Genomic DNA, 17,668 nt, shown 5'->3' on the forward strand with positions numbered 1-17,668 from the left:
TATTTCACAATGAAGATGTTGTCAGTAATGGTTCTCCATCTAGGGTCTAGAGAATCTAACTTACAAATCAATTTATATGATAAGAGGAGGAAAAGAGGCTTAAGAAAAAAGAAAGAGGTGAGGGGAAACAATACTGCTCTTTTGGTGCAATACTAATGGGATTTGTTTTCTAATGAGCTGGCTACTCTCTGTACTATTTTGCCTTCTGGTAGACTACTGCTTAATCTATCATGTCCATAAAGGCAAGCAAAAAAAAAAAAAAAAAAATCAAGTAGAATTTTCACGAAAAATTATGATCTAGATGAAAATAATATACTGTTAAGGTGCTCGTGATACTTGTCCGGAATTTCATAGATAAATTTGCAGCAATATGAGGAAAGGTAAGAGGTCACGTTTAGGTTTTGGAGAAAATATTGTGTTGGAGTTGTTTGAAAATTTATTTAAATTTTTTGATCCATGACTATAGTGTAGAACTTAAATGTAAAGTTTCTATTAGCTTAAAGTCAGAATACTCATAATTGTATTGAGAGCTGTGCAGAACCTAATTATGAGTGGAAGCAGTATATCTTTTGTGTCTATAACTAAATTTAAAATAAAATTTTCTATGAAATAATTTCATGCTCTGGTATCTTCATCTGCAGGGAACAACAGTGAATATCATTGTAGGTTCTCATGTCTGGTCTGAAAGCCCAGAATTAGCTTGGATTGATGGACAGGTGTCAAAGATTAATGGAGATGAAGCTGAGATCCAGAATACTAATGGGAAGAAGGTATTCATTTGTGTACAATTTAAATAAACTGCTTTATTTTTTGGATTTAAACTCTTTTTGTATTTTTTCAATAAAATTTTAAGCAGAAATAAATTGTCAATGGTTTTTCTGTCAAATATTATATTTGCGCCTTGATGTTTGGTCCCCCTATGGTGACTAATCACATTTGCACTCAGAACTCACATAATGAGGTGAGATGATTGAACAAGCAGCCTTTGTTGCTACCATTTTGTACACCAATTAAACTTAGTATAAAAAGAATTAACTCCTACTTCTGTGTTTTATCATATTTGGTGACCATAATAGATTCTTGGTTTATTTTTGTCATTGTTCAAATCAATGATTTTGGTTCGGGTATGAGGTTTATTTTTTCTTTATGTGTCATTTCAACCTGGAAAGAATGAGGAAAGGGAAAGAAAAAATTGACAATGCTAGGAAAAGAAACCATATATTAGCATTGTCAGCATTTTTTTTCTTCTACTCATTCTTCTGTTATTCAGTGAGACTTATATTGTTGACAACACGATAAGTCATATCCCTTGGCTTTTCGTAAATATCTTTTTTCGGAATGATCATGAATAGATCTCTCTCTCTCTCTCTCTCTCTCTCTCTCTCTCTCTCTGTGTCTCTGTTGCATGTAATTCTGCTTGATTGTGCTTTTAAAATTCATGCTTCATAAATAGTTTTTGCTGCTTTAAGAAAATTATAGGCATTCTTTTTATTTTATTTTTTATTTTTTATTTTTATAACTACTGCTGAAAGTAAATGTTGGTTGTGATAGTAGTAAATGTTTCTCTTTTTCTACAATTAAAACTGAGAAAACCTCGCAGGTCATAGTTATCCTCTAGTTATGTTTATTGGTTATAGTAGTAGCTAGAAAACAGAGTGCAGCCTCACAATAATCCTTTTAAACAAAATTATATTACGTCTATATTTTATTTTGGGCTGTTTTAAAGTACTGAAATTCGTGTTTCAATTTGGTACTTCTAAGATTGTTACAAAGCTATCAAAAATCTATCCAAAAGATATGGAAGCTCCTGCTGGTGGAGTTGATGACATGACAAAGCTGTCTTATTTGCATGAGCCTGGTGTCCTGCAGAACTTGAAAACTAGATATGAACTGAATGAAATCTATGTAAGCTTTCCTTCCCTTCATTTTGGTAAATCTAATAAAATTCATTGTTCTATGGGATTATTCTTATTTCTGTTACCATGGTCTCTACCACAATATGTACCTCTCTTATATCGTGGCAGACATATACTGGAAATATTCTAATTGCCATAAATCCATTCCAAAGACTGCCTCATCTTTATGATGCTCACATGATGCAACAATACAAGGGAGCACCATTTGGAGAACTGAGCCCTCATGTTTTTGCAGTTGCTGATGTTGCATACAGGTTATCCCTATTCTCCACTTTGCTAGCTATGTATTGCTTTATCATTGAACCAACTCTCAAAATGCTTATCCTAATCAGGGCAATGATCAATGAGGGGAAAAGCAATTCAATTCTGGTCAGTGGTGAAAGTGGAGCCGGTAAAACTGAGACCACGAAAATGCTTATGCAGTACCTTGCCTTTTTAGGAGGTCGGGTTGCTACCGAAGGACGGACAGTTGAGCAACAAGTTCTTGAAGTATGTTCAATAACCTAGATCTCATTTTACAATTAGATTAAATTCCCATTATTTTGTATTGTTTACATTCCTTTCGTTTTGTTCTAATTGGTCTGACTGCAGTCAAATCCAGTGCTGGAAGCATTTGGCAATGCTAAAACTGTAAGGAATAACAATTCCAGGTAAGACACTCTTCCACCCAGACAACAAAGTAGGGTGTTGACTTTATTCCCCTTCACATCGAATTTGTCAATTGACTTTAACTTTAGAAGTTTTAACCCAGACACGATTCGTACACTCAATGGAATATAATACTAAGCTAATGTGATGGAAAGAAAATATTTTACTAAATAACTGCATACGGTTAAATTCCACTTATCTCAAAATGTCAAGTTGATGGGAAATAGTAAATTTAATCATTTAATTATATTTTTACATTCTCCCTCATATGTGAGCTCAAAGCCTCAAACTGCCTATAAACAAGTGAAGCCCTATATTTAACTGAAATGGGGGTAAGTTGTAGAGTCATGATTCAAACTCAAAATCTTTATTTTGATATCATATTAAATTACCATTTATCCCAAAAGCTTAAGCAAATAAAAAATGATAAATTTAATCATTTAATTATATTTTAACACATACTTGTTACAAAAATTTTCACTAATGAAGTAATCATTGTGCTGAAATGAGCTACCTTCGATTATTACATATAGAACAAATCAAATGTAGTTGAATTTGCGGAATTTAAGACTGGTTATTACTTATCAAAAAAAAAAAAAAATTGCGGAATTTTATGGTTTGACACTAATCTCTTTAAATAAATACTGCTGCAGTCGTTTTGGTAAATTTGTGGTGATCCAGTTTGACAAGCATGGAAGAATCTCAGGAGCAGCAATCAGAACTTACCTTTTAGAGACGTCTCGTGTTTGCCAAATTTCTGATCCTGAACGGAACTACCACTGCTTCTACCTTCTTTGTGCTGCACCACCGGAGGTATCTTGCTGTTGGAATCGCTCCTTTTATCTGTGATCTTCTGATTATTTATCGCATATTTCAATTATTTCACTTTAATACAACATTTATCTAAAGTTGTTAATGTTTACAGGAAATTGAGAAGTACAAGTTGGGAAACCCTAAATCATTTCACTATCTTAACCAATCAAATTGCTATGAATTGGTTGGTGTAAATGATGCACATGATTATCTTGCCACCAGGAGAGCCATGGACATTGTTGGCATAAGTGAAAAGGAACAGGTTTGGCCTTTTCAAAGGAATATTTTAACTGCTTTATTACAAAGAAATAACAAACACTGTCTTTTGACATTCTCTCTCTCTCTCTCTCTCTCAGGAAGCTATTTTCAGAGTTGTTGCTGCAATACTTCATCTTGGCAATATTGTTTTTGCTAAGGGAAAGGAAATTGATTCGTCGGTTCCAAAAGATGACCAAGCCAAATTCCATCTTAAAATGACTGCAGAGCTTCTAATGTATGAGTTCTGTACTAATAATATCACCATGGTTCATATTCTGATATGATCCCATTCATTTGGCTGAAATGATTAAATTTTGAAATTTTGCTTTATTTCAGGTGTGATGCTGAGGCCTTGGAAGATGCATTATGTAAGCGTAATATGATCACCCCGGAAGAAATTATAAAACGGAGCCTTGATCCTCAAAGTGCAGCAGTTAGCCGTGATGGTTTAGCTAAGACAATATATTCTCGATTGTTTGACTGGTAAGATGGTATCTATACTAGTAATGATCAGATTTATCACCTGTCTTCTAATGTTTCCCTAATTACTACGTGAAACATTAAGAAAGCTGGGAATTTAGATGCTCATCTAATGCTAAGTGAGTGTTTCTGATTATATGCAGGTTGGTGGATAAAATTAATGTTTCAATAGGACAAGATCCTAATTCAAAGTCTTTAATTGGGGTTCTTGACATCTATGGTTTTGAAAGCTTTAAGAATAACAGGTAACAATTGATAAGCAGATAATACATATTTTACATTTAAATGCATGCATACATGCATATATACACATAAATACATACATACACACATACAGACAGACACAAAAATTTATTATTAAAGATATTCAAGCAACCAGTTTTAACGTTTTAGGCACTTCATTCTGATTTGATTTTTGCATTAATGCAGTTTTGAGCAGTTCTGCATTAATTTCACAAATGAGAAGTTGCAGCAACATTTCAACCAGGTAATGTCTTATATCATATTGAAATCTTCTGCTTTAGTTTAATCAGTCTTATAACGTAAGACTATGTGATGATGACTTTCAGCACGTCTTCAAGATGGAACAAGAAGAATACACAAAAGAGGAGATTGATTGGAGCTACATTGAATTTGTTGATAACCAAGATGTCTTGGATCTTATTGAAAAGGTTATTCCTCTTTCCTTAACGTGAACCGTGATTGTTTGGTTTGCTATCAGATCCAAACTGGACATGATATAATTCTGGAAACCTAGTCTCCCCTTCATTTTTCTAGTCAGAATGTTGTCACACTCCAAACCGAGAAAGGGCATGGTGCATGCTAAAATACTAACATTAAACCTGCTTGAAAACTTTTCCTACAATTCTATTTCACCAAAGAATAAACTATTCTCGCTACTAAAATACTCATAAATGTTAAATACAAATTAATCAAAGATGCCAAATTTTCTCTAAGATATATTCTCCCAGCAGCATAATTTGGCCCCAACGCACTTAAAAAGTACAAACTTCCAACTTTCAGCAAAAAACAAATACCTAGCATGACAAAATTGAAAAACAAAAAAAAAATCTCTCATACTAACATAAAAAAAAATCTCTCATACTAACATATATCTAACAAATCTCCTAAGATTAACTCCCAACAACCAACTAATTGTATATCTCAACTTGAGGGTCCACTTGCTAACTATGAAAAATCATAGCTGAAAATAGAAATGAGCTAATGCCAATAGATAGCATAGATAATGGGGTTAAGAGAAATGTATTTTTTTTACTAAAATCATTTTTAAATTGCATTTTACATTGTAAGAGTTGTCAAGTAGGAAATAAAAAATAAAAAAATCCTTGTCAATGTATAGCATAACATAGAAAATTAAAAAGATGCAATGTCTCATAAACTACACAACATATCCTATGAGTCAATGTCCAACCAAAACTAAAACAGAATCACACCCAAGGCCAATGACAAGCCACATAGGCTAGTACGCCACAAATGAGCATCACTCATACATTAAGTTCACATAGATCGGTAATCACCAGCAAGATGAATAGAAACTGACGACCAGAACTTTAGGGAACGCGGATTGTGGGGAAAATTACCAAGGGAAGATTTTGAAGTGATGGGTGGTGTGTACCCGTTAGGTGTGAGGTCTCCATATGACAAACTTGATTCAACTTTCAGTTATCTTTATTACTTCTTGAGGAACAAAAGGCTGCTATATGACAAACTTTTGATGGTAACAAGGATTTGAGTGTAGAACTGTATTTTGCGTAACATGATTTCATTGTTGAGGATTTATCAGGTCCCTGTCCCAAAAAAATAAAAAATAAAAACAGGCAGGTCAAGTGGCTATTTGCAGGCTTGAAGATAAAGCTGTTCTGTGTTTAAACTAAATCACTAGAGAGATGGATGACCGGTGAACCATCTTGGCCGTGGGTTTGTTGTGACAGTGCCTCCTGCTCATATCATTTAATCTGTTATGGAAGTGGTTCTTTGTTCCCATTTGTACCTTTATTGTTAGACAGATATATATTAAACATGGCAGCGTGCATTTCCCTTCCACTAGTTTTGAGTAGCTTGTTGGGTCCACATTGTAATTTTATATTTGAATATCTGCTTCAGGGCTAGTATTTCAAGCATGTCTTTCACTTATAATGTTTATTTTTTGCAGAAACCTGGTGGAATCGTTGCTCTCCTTGATGAAGCTTGGTAAAATATTGTTCTTTCACTTCTTCTAAGAAGTTTTGGTTTTTCTTTTATGTTAAAGTGGTGGTTATTCTTAAGCTTTTGGAAAAAATTGTGATTTAACATGGTATCAGAGTCAAAGGTTCTGAGATCGAATCTTAACTCCATCAATTCACCACATATTTCATTAAAATATTGCACGTGTTGGGCTTCACCTATTAAAAAGGAGTTTGAGCCCATATGTGAGGGGGAGTATTAAAGTGTTGATTAAATGATTAAATTTTCCTTTTCCTATCAGTTTAAGCTTTTGGGAAAAATGGTAATTTAACATTCTGAAAGGAAGATGGTCCTAGTTCAGTTGAACTTTTTATTTATCTTTTTTGGTGGAAAAATCTGAGAAATGCTTAAGTTTTGTCAGATTATGTTGAACTTCCAGATTAAAATCCTTGTTGGACGGCAAATAGATCTTTTGTTTCGTTCTTGCTAACTAGTCCCTTTTCTTTTTCAGCATGTTTCCAAAGTCTACTCATGAAACATTTGCGAACAAGCTCTATCAGACATTTAAAAATCACAAGCGGTTTGTAAAACCAAAACTGTCCCGCACGGATTTCGCCATTGCTCATTATGCTGGAGAGGTATGGTTGATTACAAAGGGATCAATTGCTGCAAGTATGGGCTGCTGTTGCATCTTGATTTTTATTCTCATTATACTTCTTTTCAGGTCCTATATCAATCTGCCCAATTTTTGGACAAAAACAAGGATTATGTGGTTCCTGAACATCAAGACTTGTTGGCTGCTTCTAAATGCCCTTTTGTAGCTGGCCTTTTCCCTCCACTTCCGGAAGAGACAACTAAATCATCTAAGTTTGCTTCAATTGGTTCTCGTTTTAAGGTACTTTGCTTCTGTTATCTTGATTTTACCTGAAAATAAACAACAGTTGATTTTATGCATCTACACGTATCAGCTCTTCTCACTTCTCTTAAAAACTTCAGAACCTTTTATGCTGAAAGAACTTGACAACTAAAGTTTTTATGATTTAACTGTTGCAGCTACAACTACAGCAATTAATGGAAACATTAAACTCTACAGAACCTCACTACATAAGATGTGTGAAGCCAAACAACTTTCTAAAACCTGCCATATTTGAGAATGTCAACATCATGCAACAACTGCGTTGTGGTGTGAGTAAAATTGATCTCTCTCTCTCTCTCTCAAGCTGTTTTTTATGAAAATTTATACATATTATTTATTTTTTATTTCTTCATCTTTTTTCCTTTTTCTTTCTGTATTCTGCTATGACTTAAGTTTGTCCTTGTAGGGTGTTCTAGAGGCAATCAGAATCAGTTGTGCTGGGTACCCAACTCGGCGCCCTTTCTTTGAATTCATAAATAGATTCGGTCTTCTTGCCCCTGAGTTCTTGGAAGGAATGTAAGTATGCTTTGTTAGCATATATTTCCATTCATGTGGTAAAACAGTTCTGAACTGCAACTGCTGAAATTTATTTTATATACCTAAATGAATGAGGGTTTTATTATGAGCAGCAGCGATGAAAAGGTTGCCTGCAAAAAGATTCTGGAAAAGAAGGGGCTTACAGGGTTTCAGGTAATATAAGGAGTTCTTTGCTGCTTTTAGAAACGGCTGATAATCCTTAAATGATTATTTCTGCTTTTTCATTCAATCTCCTACAAGCTTCTATTAATTGCTTAAGCTTTAATGAGCTCTTAGATAGACCCAAGTGCATTGCAGCATGTAGTTATATCATATATATGTATGCATGTATTTATATAAATCTTTCAACTAGTACAATTATAGGGTTACTAGGCAGTAGATATGGATTAAGCCTTGCATGTGTAGATGTTATATCTCTTTAAGTATAATGAATGTCCATTCATCCAATCCCATATCGTGGCTAAAGGCATTTGCTTGAATGGGGCACAAAATGGTTTTGCAGATAGGTAGAACAAAAGTGTTCCTAAGAGCTGGTCAGATGGCTGAATTAGATGCGCGGAGAGCTGAAGTACTGAGTGGTGCAGCAAAAACTATTCAGCGGCGCATACGAACCCATATTGCTCGTAAACAGTTTATTGCATTACGGAAGGCCACCATAATTGTGCAATCTATATGTAGAGGTGGGCCATCTGATATTTATGATAGCATAAATCAGTTCTACAACTACATGCAGTGCTGTTCTTGGAGATTTATGTAGTTCCATAATGGAATGATATCACTATGGTTTGCCCTACCTTGCATGGCAAAGCTCTTTAGGGCATCAGTTGACTGCTCAATCAATTTCTGTCTGCCATTTATATTCTGATATATTTGGTATGTAATGTAGGAAGACTGGCTTACAAACAGTTTGAGCTCTTGAAAAGGGAGGCAGCTGCTGTGAAAATTCAGAAGAATCTACGCAGATACCAAGCCAGAAAAACCTATCGCAAACTCCATCTCTCTGTGCTTGTCTTGCAAACAGGTTTAAGGTCAATGGCTGCTCGTACAGAATTCAGATTTAGGAAACAAACTAAAGCTGCTACCCTCATTCAGGTCATACCCTTTAAAACTTATATCACCTGGAAATCTACTTTTCTACTATTGTCAGTTTGCAAAAATGAATACTCACTTTCTACAAAAATGCAGGCAAGATGGCGTTGTCAGAAAGCTGCCTCATACTATAAGAAGCTTAAGAGAGGTACAATAGTGACACAATGCAGCTGGAGAGGACGAGTTGCGAGGAGAGAACTAAGAAATCTCAAAATGGTTAGTATTGAGCAAGTACTCCCTAAAATATCTTATATATATATGGGAAGGTTTTGCATAGTGTATGCATGGCAATATCCTAGCAAAATAATTAAGAATTATAAAGAAAGAAAGAATACATGGCACTGCGCAGATGCTTTGTTAATGATTGATGGTAATAGTCAGCTTTGTATGTCTGACTCATTGGGTCGAGGGGACGAGCACCATTTTGGAAATGGGATTTAATGCACTATTTGTTGATTGGAATTAACACTGATAAAAGAGGAATATGTTTATAACAAAGTCATACTATGGTTTAAGCAGTTAAGGATTTATCAATGGACAAATCATTAACATAATCAATATTCAGAAAAGAAATGAATAAAAAAAAGTATGGGATTTGGATCTAAAAGGCTTAGATGAAGAGATTTGCATTAGATCTCTGGGAAATGCCACAATAGACAAAAATTAACAGTTAGCTGTCAGAATAGGAGACCTTGAGAAATAATGTCTGTATTTTATTACATTTGAATGTGAGAGATCACTCCGTAAAAAGCATCAAGGATTTGAATAAATATTGCAGCATGTTGAGTGCATTTATAATACCACTATCAAGTAAACATTTTATAGCACATGTATTTGTGCGCATGTAAGACAGTCACGCATATCCATTTGCATGACAGACGCCAATGTGGGCCTGAGGAGAGCATGCTATACAGAATAATACATATACTAAAACTCTTTTCTAAAATTGAAAGAATATGTGTAAATAAATCCATGGAAGGATCATAAGTGCTGCAGAAAGGTAAAAATATAGTGACTTTTACTACCATCCTTTGACATGCTCTATGTCATATGCAAAGACAATAATTAATGACAGTAATTGAGAACCATGGTTTGTTATGCATCTTGAAAGTTGAATTTTGTGCTTCAATGGTGTATACCAACATTGTCATCATGATTTTGATTTAATTTCTTATGATTCTCGACTGCAATAAAGATTGTTTAAAAAAGATAATATTTCTATTTTAATAGTCATTGCAACAAGTCAAAGGGTAATGTCAAATGTTTAAAGACTATAGTCAAGCAGCGACTTAACATGGGTGATGGAATGGAGACTGGAGAGTCACTTGATTCTATTTTATTCAGTCCATATTGATATAACAGAATATTGAGTCCACTATTAGCATGAATAGTATGTTAAGTAAGATGATAAATTTTTAAGTCCTGCTAATCATTTCCTTTTTAAATATGACATCCATGTACAATCTTTTGAAGGCTGCAAGGGAAACAGGTGCACTTAAAGAAGCAAAGGATAAGCTTGAAAAACGAGTGGAGGAGCTCACTTGGCGTTTACAGTTGGAAAAACGTTTAAGGGTAATACTGATGTTCTGCTGATAGGTAGTGCTAAGATCTGATATAGGCAGCATGCACTATGAAAGAGAAGTTTGCACTATCACACCTTGAAAAGAAGCAATATCCTAATGCACTATTTCCTTTGCTATAAATTAAAATACAGTATGAGAATTTGAAATCATTAAGTTATATTTGTTTGATCTTTCACCATCTGAAGAACCAAGATATTCTCATTTCTGCTTTTTGATATTTATTTTCTCATGCCCTAAAATCACATATGCAGACTGACCTAGAGGAAGCAAAAGCACAGGAGGTAGTAAAATTGCAGAATTCGTTGCAAGAACTGCAGAACAAAGTTGATGAAACAAGTGCATTACTTGTCAAGGAACAAGAGTCTGCAAAAAAGGCTATCAAAGAAGCACCTCCTGTTGTTAAAGAAACCCAAGTTCTTGTCCAAGATACTCAAAAAATTGACTCTCTAACAGCAGAAGTGACGAGCCTACAGGTTAGAAACTCCATCTGATAAACTGTACCTAAGGTCTTCAGTTGAATCAAATTTTCATTTTCCCACCAAATAAACGAGTATTTTTCTGTTTCATGAAGCATGAAATATAAAACCTTCTTCTCTTTGCAGTTCATTTATCAAAAACAATCTGTATGTCACATAACAGAACTTCGTTTTTTACTTGTCAACTACAACACACTATCAAGTATGCACTAAAGAAGTTTAATTTTCAATATGGTTTGCAAGTGTTAGGCCCAGAATGCAATGTTCAAAGTGTTTATTTGAAAATGTCAGCTATGTTTGTGCATTGACATGTGACAATTTAAGTTTCTGCCAATGAAAGACAGACATGGATCAAACATTACTACTGCATGGTGACTGCAGGTGTCTCCTCAAGATAATTGGAACTCCTCTGGTTGACATAGATTGTTGGTTGAATGCTTGGTGTAAAATTACTATGGCATATATCTGGCAATTAAGTAGAGCAAGCAATTAGACTTAACCTACTTTTTTTTTGTATTATGTAAAGATCAATACTTACAGAACCATTTGATATCTTATGAGCCAAATGAAATGAGACTGATGATTTAAAAAACTAGGCATTTACAAGATTCAAACATCAAAGGATGATACAATAATAGTAACTTTTGCAAAGACTAACTTCACAAACTCTTGCAGTTAGGATAGCTTTAAAACCTTTAACCAGAATAAAGGTTAAAGATTCAAGTACAAGTTTTACACCATTTTCATTGAAATGGATTAGGCAACCAAAGTAACAAGATGCGGTACAAATTTTGCTAGATTAAATTCAAACCATTGCAATCAATTTGTGGCAACATCTTGTCAGATTTGTAATCCATCTCCCACTTGACTCATTTGAGTTTGCAAAAATTTATATTCTGCAGTTTAGATGGCTTTGTCAATGAAATGGCCTAGCTAACTTAAGCAACAAGGCTTGGTACCAAAGGTTGCTTGTTGCAATTTGATTATTAGACTCATTATTTGTCATCACCATGTCAGATGTGTGATCCATCTATGACTGGGTACATTTGTCTTTTCCAAAGATTCAACATGTGTCTTCAGCTTCTTGTATGCATGTATGGAAATATGCAATATGTTATTTTTCCTATTTATAAATGCAGGGATCATTGGATTCAGAGAGACAAAGAGCCGATGGCTTTGAAAGAAAGTACAATGAAGCCCAAGAATCTAGTGAAGACCGACGTAAAAAATTAGAAGAAACAGAGAAGAAAGTCCATCAACTCCAAGAATCTTTGACCAGGTAAAATGATCCTTCAAGAATGACGTACCCTCATATAGTTAATTTACATGTTATGCATTTTCACTCATAAATGTTTTACAAATTGCTTTTGGCTGAATTATCATGACTCAAATTAGATGAGGTGTTACATAATCCTGATAAATAAATGGAAACTAGCTGATTGTCATTTTCATGTGTGGCCCATAGATCTCCTTTTTTTCTTTCCTTGTAGCAGTTTAAACAAAATTTTCAGGTAGAAAGCCCATTGGACTTCTTTTTCGATTTACCAATCTTGATAATAACAATAATCATGTCCTCCTTGCAGTAATTCTGGCTTCAACTGACTTATACATATCGTATGTATGGCACTATTGATAAAATATAGAACCTTTGAAGAATTAAATGTAATATGCAAAGGAATGATGGTCAAGATTCGAAGATTTAAATATTTAATACAAAGCAAGATGAATAACATGAATATCAGACATCTCAAGTACTATAACGCTTACTTCTTGGCGACTTTATTTGCTGGCAATAATTAATATTGGCCTGAGCTACTGAGAGTCTTGTTTACTGGTCCATTGGTTTTTCCACATTTGAGTTGAGCAGTTACCACAATGCCAATTGCGGCTCTTCTGATTACTGTTTCTTGAATATAAGGATGGTTATTTTTATTCATGAGTTATTTTGTACATTTTTTGTTTAGATTATGCAGACAAAAATTCAAGCACATCTTCAATCTTTTTTGCCTAATTAAGTATATCATCAATTATATATTGTAAAGGAAGATTTCAATATTAAATTTAGTGTCATCCAAGAACTGCATAATTTAGGCTCTTACTGATTAAATTATTTTTCTCAAGAGATAAAACAAAAAATTAAATCGAAATGCAGGTGTTTAATTTCTCTCTGTTGCAACATGTTTTTAACTACAAAATCAATGGTCATCTTTCTCTTGTTTTTTTTTTTTTTTTTTTCCCATGTTTAATTTTCAATGCTTTAGGCTTTCAGTATAATCTCTCATCATATATAAAAGTACTGGAGTGTATTAAGCTGCATAGATTGATTTCTAGCACCAATTCACTTGTTAATGATTTTGATCCTATTCATGGCCTGCATATAATGGGAGCTCAACTCACATAGTTTTATTTAGAGAAACTCATCACTAGTTTTAGTTTTTCTTACCTGGTTACTTGGCATTTGGTCTTCTTTGATTAGGCTTGAAGAGAAGCTTACAAATTTAGAATCAGAAAATCAAGTCTTACGTCAACAAGCTGTATCCATGGCACCTAATAAGTTCCTTTCAGGACGGTCCAGATCAATTATGCAGGTAATTTCAGAAATCATCAACATGAGAATGATAATTGTTTAATGTCCCAAATAATTTAGAGATTTTTCTGTTCTCTGATGGATGGCAGAGAAGTGCTGAAAGCGGTCATATTGTAGTGGATGCAAAGATAGGTTTGGTAAGTAAAGCTCTCCTATTCTTATAGTTCTATTAACACTCTTAAGAATGAGCTACTCGAATGTTCCTTCTTGATTTGTCTCTTTTGTTGATCACCTGTTAAATAAATCAGGATATGCATAGTCCTTCAATAAACCATAGGGATCTTTCTGAAGTAGAGGAGAAGCCCCAAAAGTCTCTAAATGAGAAGCAGCAGGAGAACCAAGAGTTGCTCATACGATGTATTGCACAGCATCTAGGCTTTGCGGGGAATAGGCCTATTGCTGCCTGCATCATATATAAATGCCTTTTGCAGTGGAGATCATTTGAAGTTGAGCGCACTAGTGTTTTTGATCGGATCATTCAGACTGTTGGCAATGCTATTGAGGTTTTAAATACCCAACTCTATATGGTGCTTACCATATTTTGCTTTCTCTTCCTGACATCAGAAGCCTGTTTTAACTTGGATAATTCCTTTGGATTTCAGACCCAGGATAACAATGATATCTTGGCCTATTGGTTATCCAATGCCTCAACACTTCTCTTACTACTCCAGCGCACATTGAAAGCAAGTGGTGCTGCTGGAATGGCTCCACAACGCCGTCGTTCATCATCAGCTACTCTGTTTGGGAGGATGACACAAGTAAAAATAAGTTTCTCTTTAATATCAATTCTGTTCAGACGATTTCAATTTTGCAGTAATTCATATTTCAAATTTACACATATTCTGTTATTTTTGTTTAGAGTTTCCGTGGTGCTCCACAAGGAGTCAATCTGTCTTTGATCAATGGTAGCATGAGTGGTGGAGTGGATACATTACGGCAAGTTGAAGCCAAGTACCCAGCTTTGCTGTTTAAGCAGCAGCTTACCGCATATGTAGAAAAGATTTATGGAATGATTCGAGATAATTTGAAGAAAGAAATTTCTCCATTGCTTGGATTGTGCATCCAGGTTATCAATTTGAATTTTGCAGACTTGCTAAACCTTATATAATTAATGAACCAAAATCATGTTTCAATATGGTTATTATTTTACTCGTTCTAATTACTTTTGTTCATTCTAATTTACTTAAACTGTAATTTATTGTTTGAATATGATGCAACAGGCACCAAGAACATCTAGAGCAAGCTTGGTTAAGGGATCATCGCGTTCAGTGGCAAACACTGAGGCCCAGCGAGCTTTGATTGCACATTGGCAAGGGATTGTAAAAAGCCTTGGAAACTTCTTAAACACTTTGAAAGCAAATCATGTTAGTGGAGTTTCTTTTGGTTCAGCTCCTTCTTTCTATATCTTTGTTTTCTCCTGTACTATTATGATAGAAAGTAATTGTCAGTAGCAGTACTACTTGACATAGCTCGGGACCTCATGTTCCAAGCCAACTCTGGCTTTCCTGACCATGACTAGCAGATTAACTAAACCCTGGTTGGATCTTTTTGGGTAGATTGTGAATGTTATTGATTTGATTTTTCTGCATTTCATTTTGCAAGTGTACTTCCAGTCAAATATCTTTTGCTTACTTTTTTTTTTTTTTGTGGTCCTCCTAGGTACCCCCATTTTTAGTTCGTAAAGTATTCACACAAATATTTTCTTTCATCAATGTTCAACTATTCAACAGGTATTGAGTCTATGCTACAATTTCAAATTGCTTTTGAGTTCGTAAGTGAAATGCAAGTGGCAATTTTCCCTCATCGTCTCGCGTATACCATTTTTTGTTGCAGTCTTCTATTAAGGCGAGAGTGCTGTTCTTTTAGTAATGGTGAATATGTGAAAGCTGGTTTGGCTGAATTGGAACATTGGTGTTATAAGGCAACAGATGAGGTACCTTCAATTCACTGCCACATTACTCTGATTTTGTAATATATCATTATTAGATAACCAAAAAAAAAAAAAAAAATTGCAGTATGCAGGTTCATCTTGGGATGAGCTCAAGCATATTAGACAGGCTATTGGATTCCTGGTATCCTTCCATTCTTTGTTATTTTCCAATTTTCTAGTGTTACTTGTTAGTGAAGTAGCAACAAATACTGTTGTTCTGAAATATTCTATTTCTGATTCAGGTCATACATCAAAAACCAAAGAAAACACTGGATGAAATAAGCCATGATCTTTGCCCGGTGGGTAACACATATCTAGGGTTAACAAGCGAAATACTTGATTCTACTTTGACCTTAATAGCAGAAGAAAATAAAAATAAAAATTTGACATTCACCTCTTTCCAGGATCTCAATCAACCTAATTTTTCCATTTACAGGTCCTCAGTATACAGCAGCTATATCGGATCAGTACAATGTACTGGGATGACAAGTATGGCACGCATAGTGTGTCCTCAGATGTAAGTTCTTATGTGTTAAAGTAATGATTAAGTGATTAAATTTATCTCTTTCTATTAGTTTAAACTTTTGGAATAACTAGTGATTTAACATGGTATCAGAGCCAAAGGTTTTGAGATCGAACCTTGACTCTATCAAATCACCATCTATTTAAAATTAAATATTTCACGTGATGGGCTTCACATATTAAAAGGAAGTTTGAGCCCACATGTGAGGGAGAGTGTTAAAGTAATGATTAAGTAATTAAATTTATTTCTTCCTTTCATTTAAGCTTTTGGGATAACTAGTGATTTAACATTATGAATTCCATTTCTCAAACTAGGTCCAAGCCATCTTTGTCACATGGCAGGATAATAGATTTTCAGTTTTCATAAGATTACATCCATGTAACAGAAAACTGAGCAATATTTACTTTACCATCTTACTGTTTCTGTCTAGGTAATTTCCAATATGAGGGTACTTATGACAGAAGATTCTAACAATGCAGTTAGTAATTCATTCCTGTTGGATGATGATTCAAGGTCAGTAACAATATTCAATTATGTGATGTTGTCTTCAGCATTTCCATTTCGACCAGCACAATTTGTTTTCTTAATTAATACGCTTTGAATTGGTTTTTTGGGGGCGGACTTGCTTCCATAACATAATTTTGTGACCATCACTGACTGGTCAGAATCATCTGTGATGCAGCATTCCATTTTCAGTTGATGACTTATCAAAGTCTATGGAACAAATAGACATCTCTGACATTGAACCTCCACCGCTTATTCGTGAGAACACCGGCTTTAGTTTCTTGTTGCCACGATCAGACTAATCACTTCCACAGCAGAAACGGATGGGTTTTCTCCCTATCGATCTACACGGTCAAGATGTAGATTTATGATGCAATCTGTATGGTTGATATCGTTATGAGGTTGTAAATTGTTGTTGTTCGATCTTTACATCAGCAACATTTTTTGAAACTATCTTCCTATAAATAGTTCATTTTTTTCAAGCAGGGATGCCTTTGCTCCCAATCTATAGTTCGTTGTTTCAAGTAGGGATGCCTTTGCTCCCCTTCCAGTGTAATAGCAATTTTTTTTTTTTATTTAACTCTTTTTTTTTTTCTTTTTTTTTTGTAGAACTAGTTTTTGGTGAAAAAAAAATAAAAAAATAAAAAATTAACAGCATACAGCACTTTATAAAGGTGCACTATCTCCTTTTTAATTTCTTAGCTTCTATTTGTATTTACTTCATCTTATAACCAAAACTTTTGTGCTATTATTGATCACTATTAGATTTCCTGTCTATGCATTGCTGTGTGTTAGGGTTAGTTTTACTGTGTATGTTTCTTCTTTGGAGTGCTTTTTATCAAGTCCCAAACGCAAATCGTTATTAATAACAATTGCAATGTCAACAATAGTTGCAACATTAATCATATAAAATGAAGGAATGAGGGAGTGATTTGCAGCAATGAATGGCACAACTTCAATCTAACAATGACTCGATAGGCTTCCATCATTAACTTGGGTAAGATAATTATTTTCCAAAATTTCTTAGTTTTTGACGGGTATGTTTCTCTCTATTTTTCTATAGTGACATGTGGTGGTCTTCTACTATATTGTGTTGTGTGTAGTTGTTTTTCTTTTTCCTTGTTTTTTCTTAGTGCTTGAGTTGATCCTCCTTATATAGGAGAATGACCCTTGGGAATATAGGAAGGGAAAAAGGTGACAAGCAACAATATCCTCCTTATAGGT

The 17,668-nt window shown here is 34.4% G+C and overlaps 1 protein-coding gene across 2 annotated transcripts; it reads left to right on the forward strand.

The window, feature by feature from the left end:
- Positions 1 to 667: 667 nt before the first annotated feature.
- LOC132168764 (myosin-9) lies at positions 668 to 17,011 on the forward strand. Of its 2 annotated transcripts, none has more exons than XM_059579797.1 (37): positions 668 to 770; positions 1,762 to 1,905; positions 2,025 to 2,170; positions 2,249 to 2,405; positions 2,508 to 2,566; positions 3,218 to 3,377; positions 3,490 to 3,639; positions 3,734 to 3,870; positions 3,972 to 4,118; positions 4,259 to 4,360; positions 4,545 to 4,602; positions 4,685 to 4,786; positions 6,289 to 6,326; positions 6,811 to 6,937; positions 7,024 to 7,194; positions 7,353 to 7,484; positions 7,622 to 7,731; positions 7,845 to 7,905; positions 8,255 to 8,432; positions 8,639 to 8,844; positions 8,938 to 9,057; positions 10,315 to 10,413; positions 10,676 to 10,897; positions 12,040 to 12,179; positions 13,377 to 13,488; positions 13,577 to 13,624; positions 13,736 to 13,990; positions 14,090 to 14,245; positions 14,347 to 14,553; positions 14,708 to 14,851; positions 15,147 to 15,217; positions 15,321 to 15,420; positions 15,503 to 15,559; positions 15,660 to 15,716; positions 15,854 to 15,934; positions 16,371 to 16,453; positions 16,623 to 17,011. In XM_059579797.1, the coding sequence occupies exons 2-37, from the start codon at positions 1,798 to 1,800 to the stop codon at positions 16,744 to 16,746; spliced, it is 4,425 nt and encodes a 1,474-aa protein (XP_059435780.1). In that variant the 5' UTR covers positions 668 to 770; positions 1,762 to 1,797; the 3' UTR covers positions 16,747 to 17,011. The 2 variants fall into 2 exon arrangements, with proteins under 2 accessions (XP_059435780.1, XP_059435781.1); XM_059579798.1 differs by having other exon boundaries at positions 7,848 to 7,905.
- Positions 17,012 to 17,668: the final 657 nt, after the last annotated feature.

This window comes from Corylus avellana, chromosome ca2, assembly GCF_901000735.1.
Source record: "Corylus avellana chromosome ca2, CavTom2PMs-1.0".
In the NCBI taxonomy this organism is placed as follows: Eukaryota; Viridiplantae; Streptophyta; class Magnoliopsida; order Fagales; family Betulaceae; genus Corylus; species Corylus avellana.

Excerpts from the sequence above, each read along its gene's own strand:
- LOC132168764 (XM_059579797.1), top strand. The coding sequence starts at position 1,798 with ATGGAAGCTCCTGCTGGTGGAGTTGATGACATGACAAAGCTGTCTTAT. Across the intron at positions 4,361-4,544 it reads GAAAGCTTTAAGAATAACAG|TTTTGAGCAGTTCTGCATTA; the intron begins GTAACAATTGAT and ends GCATTAATGCAG. Across the intron at positions 7,195-7,352 it reads CAATTGGTTCTCGTTTTAAG|CTACAACTACAGCAATTAAT; the intron begins GTACTTTGCTTC and ends TAACTGTTGCAG.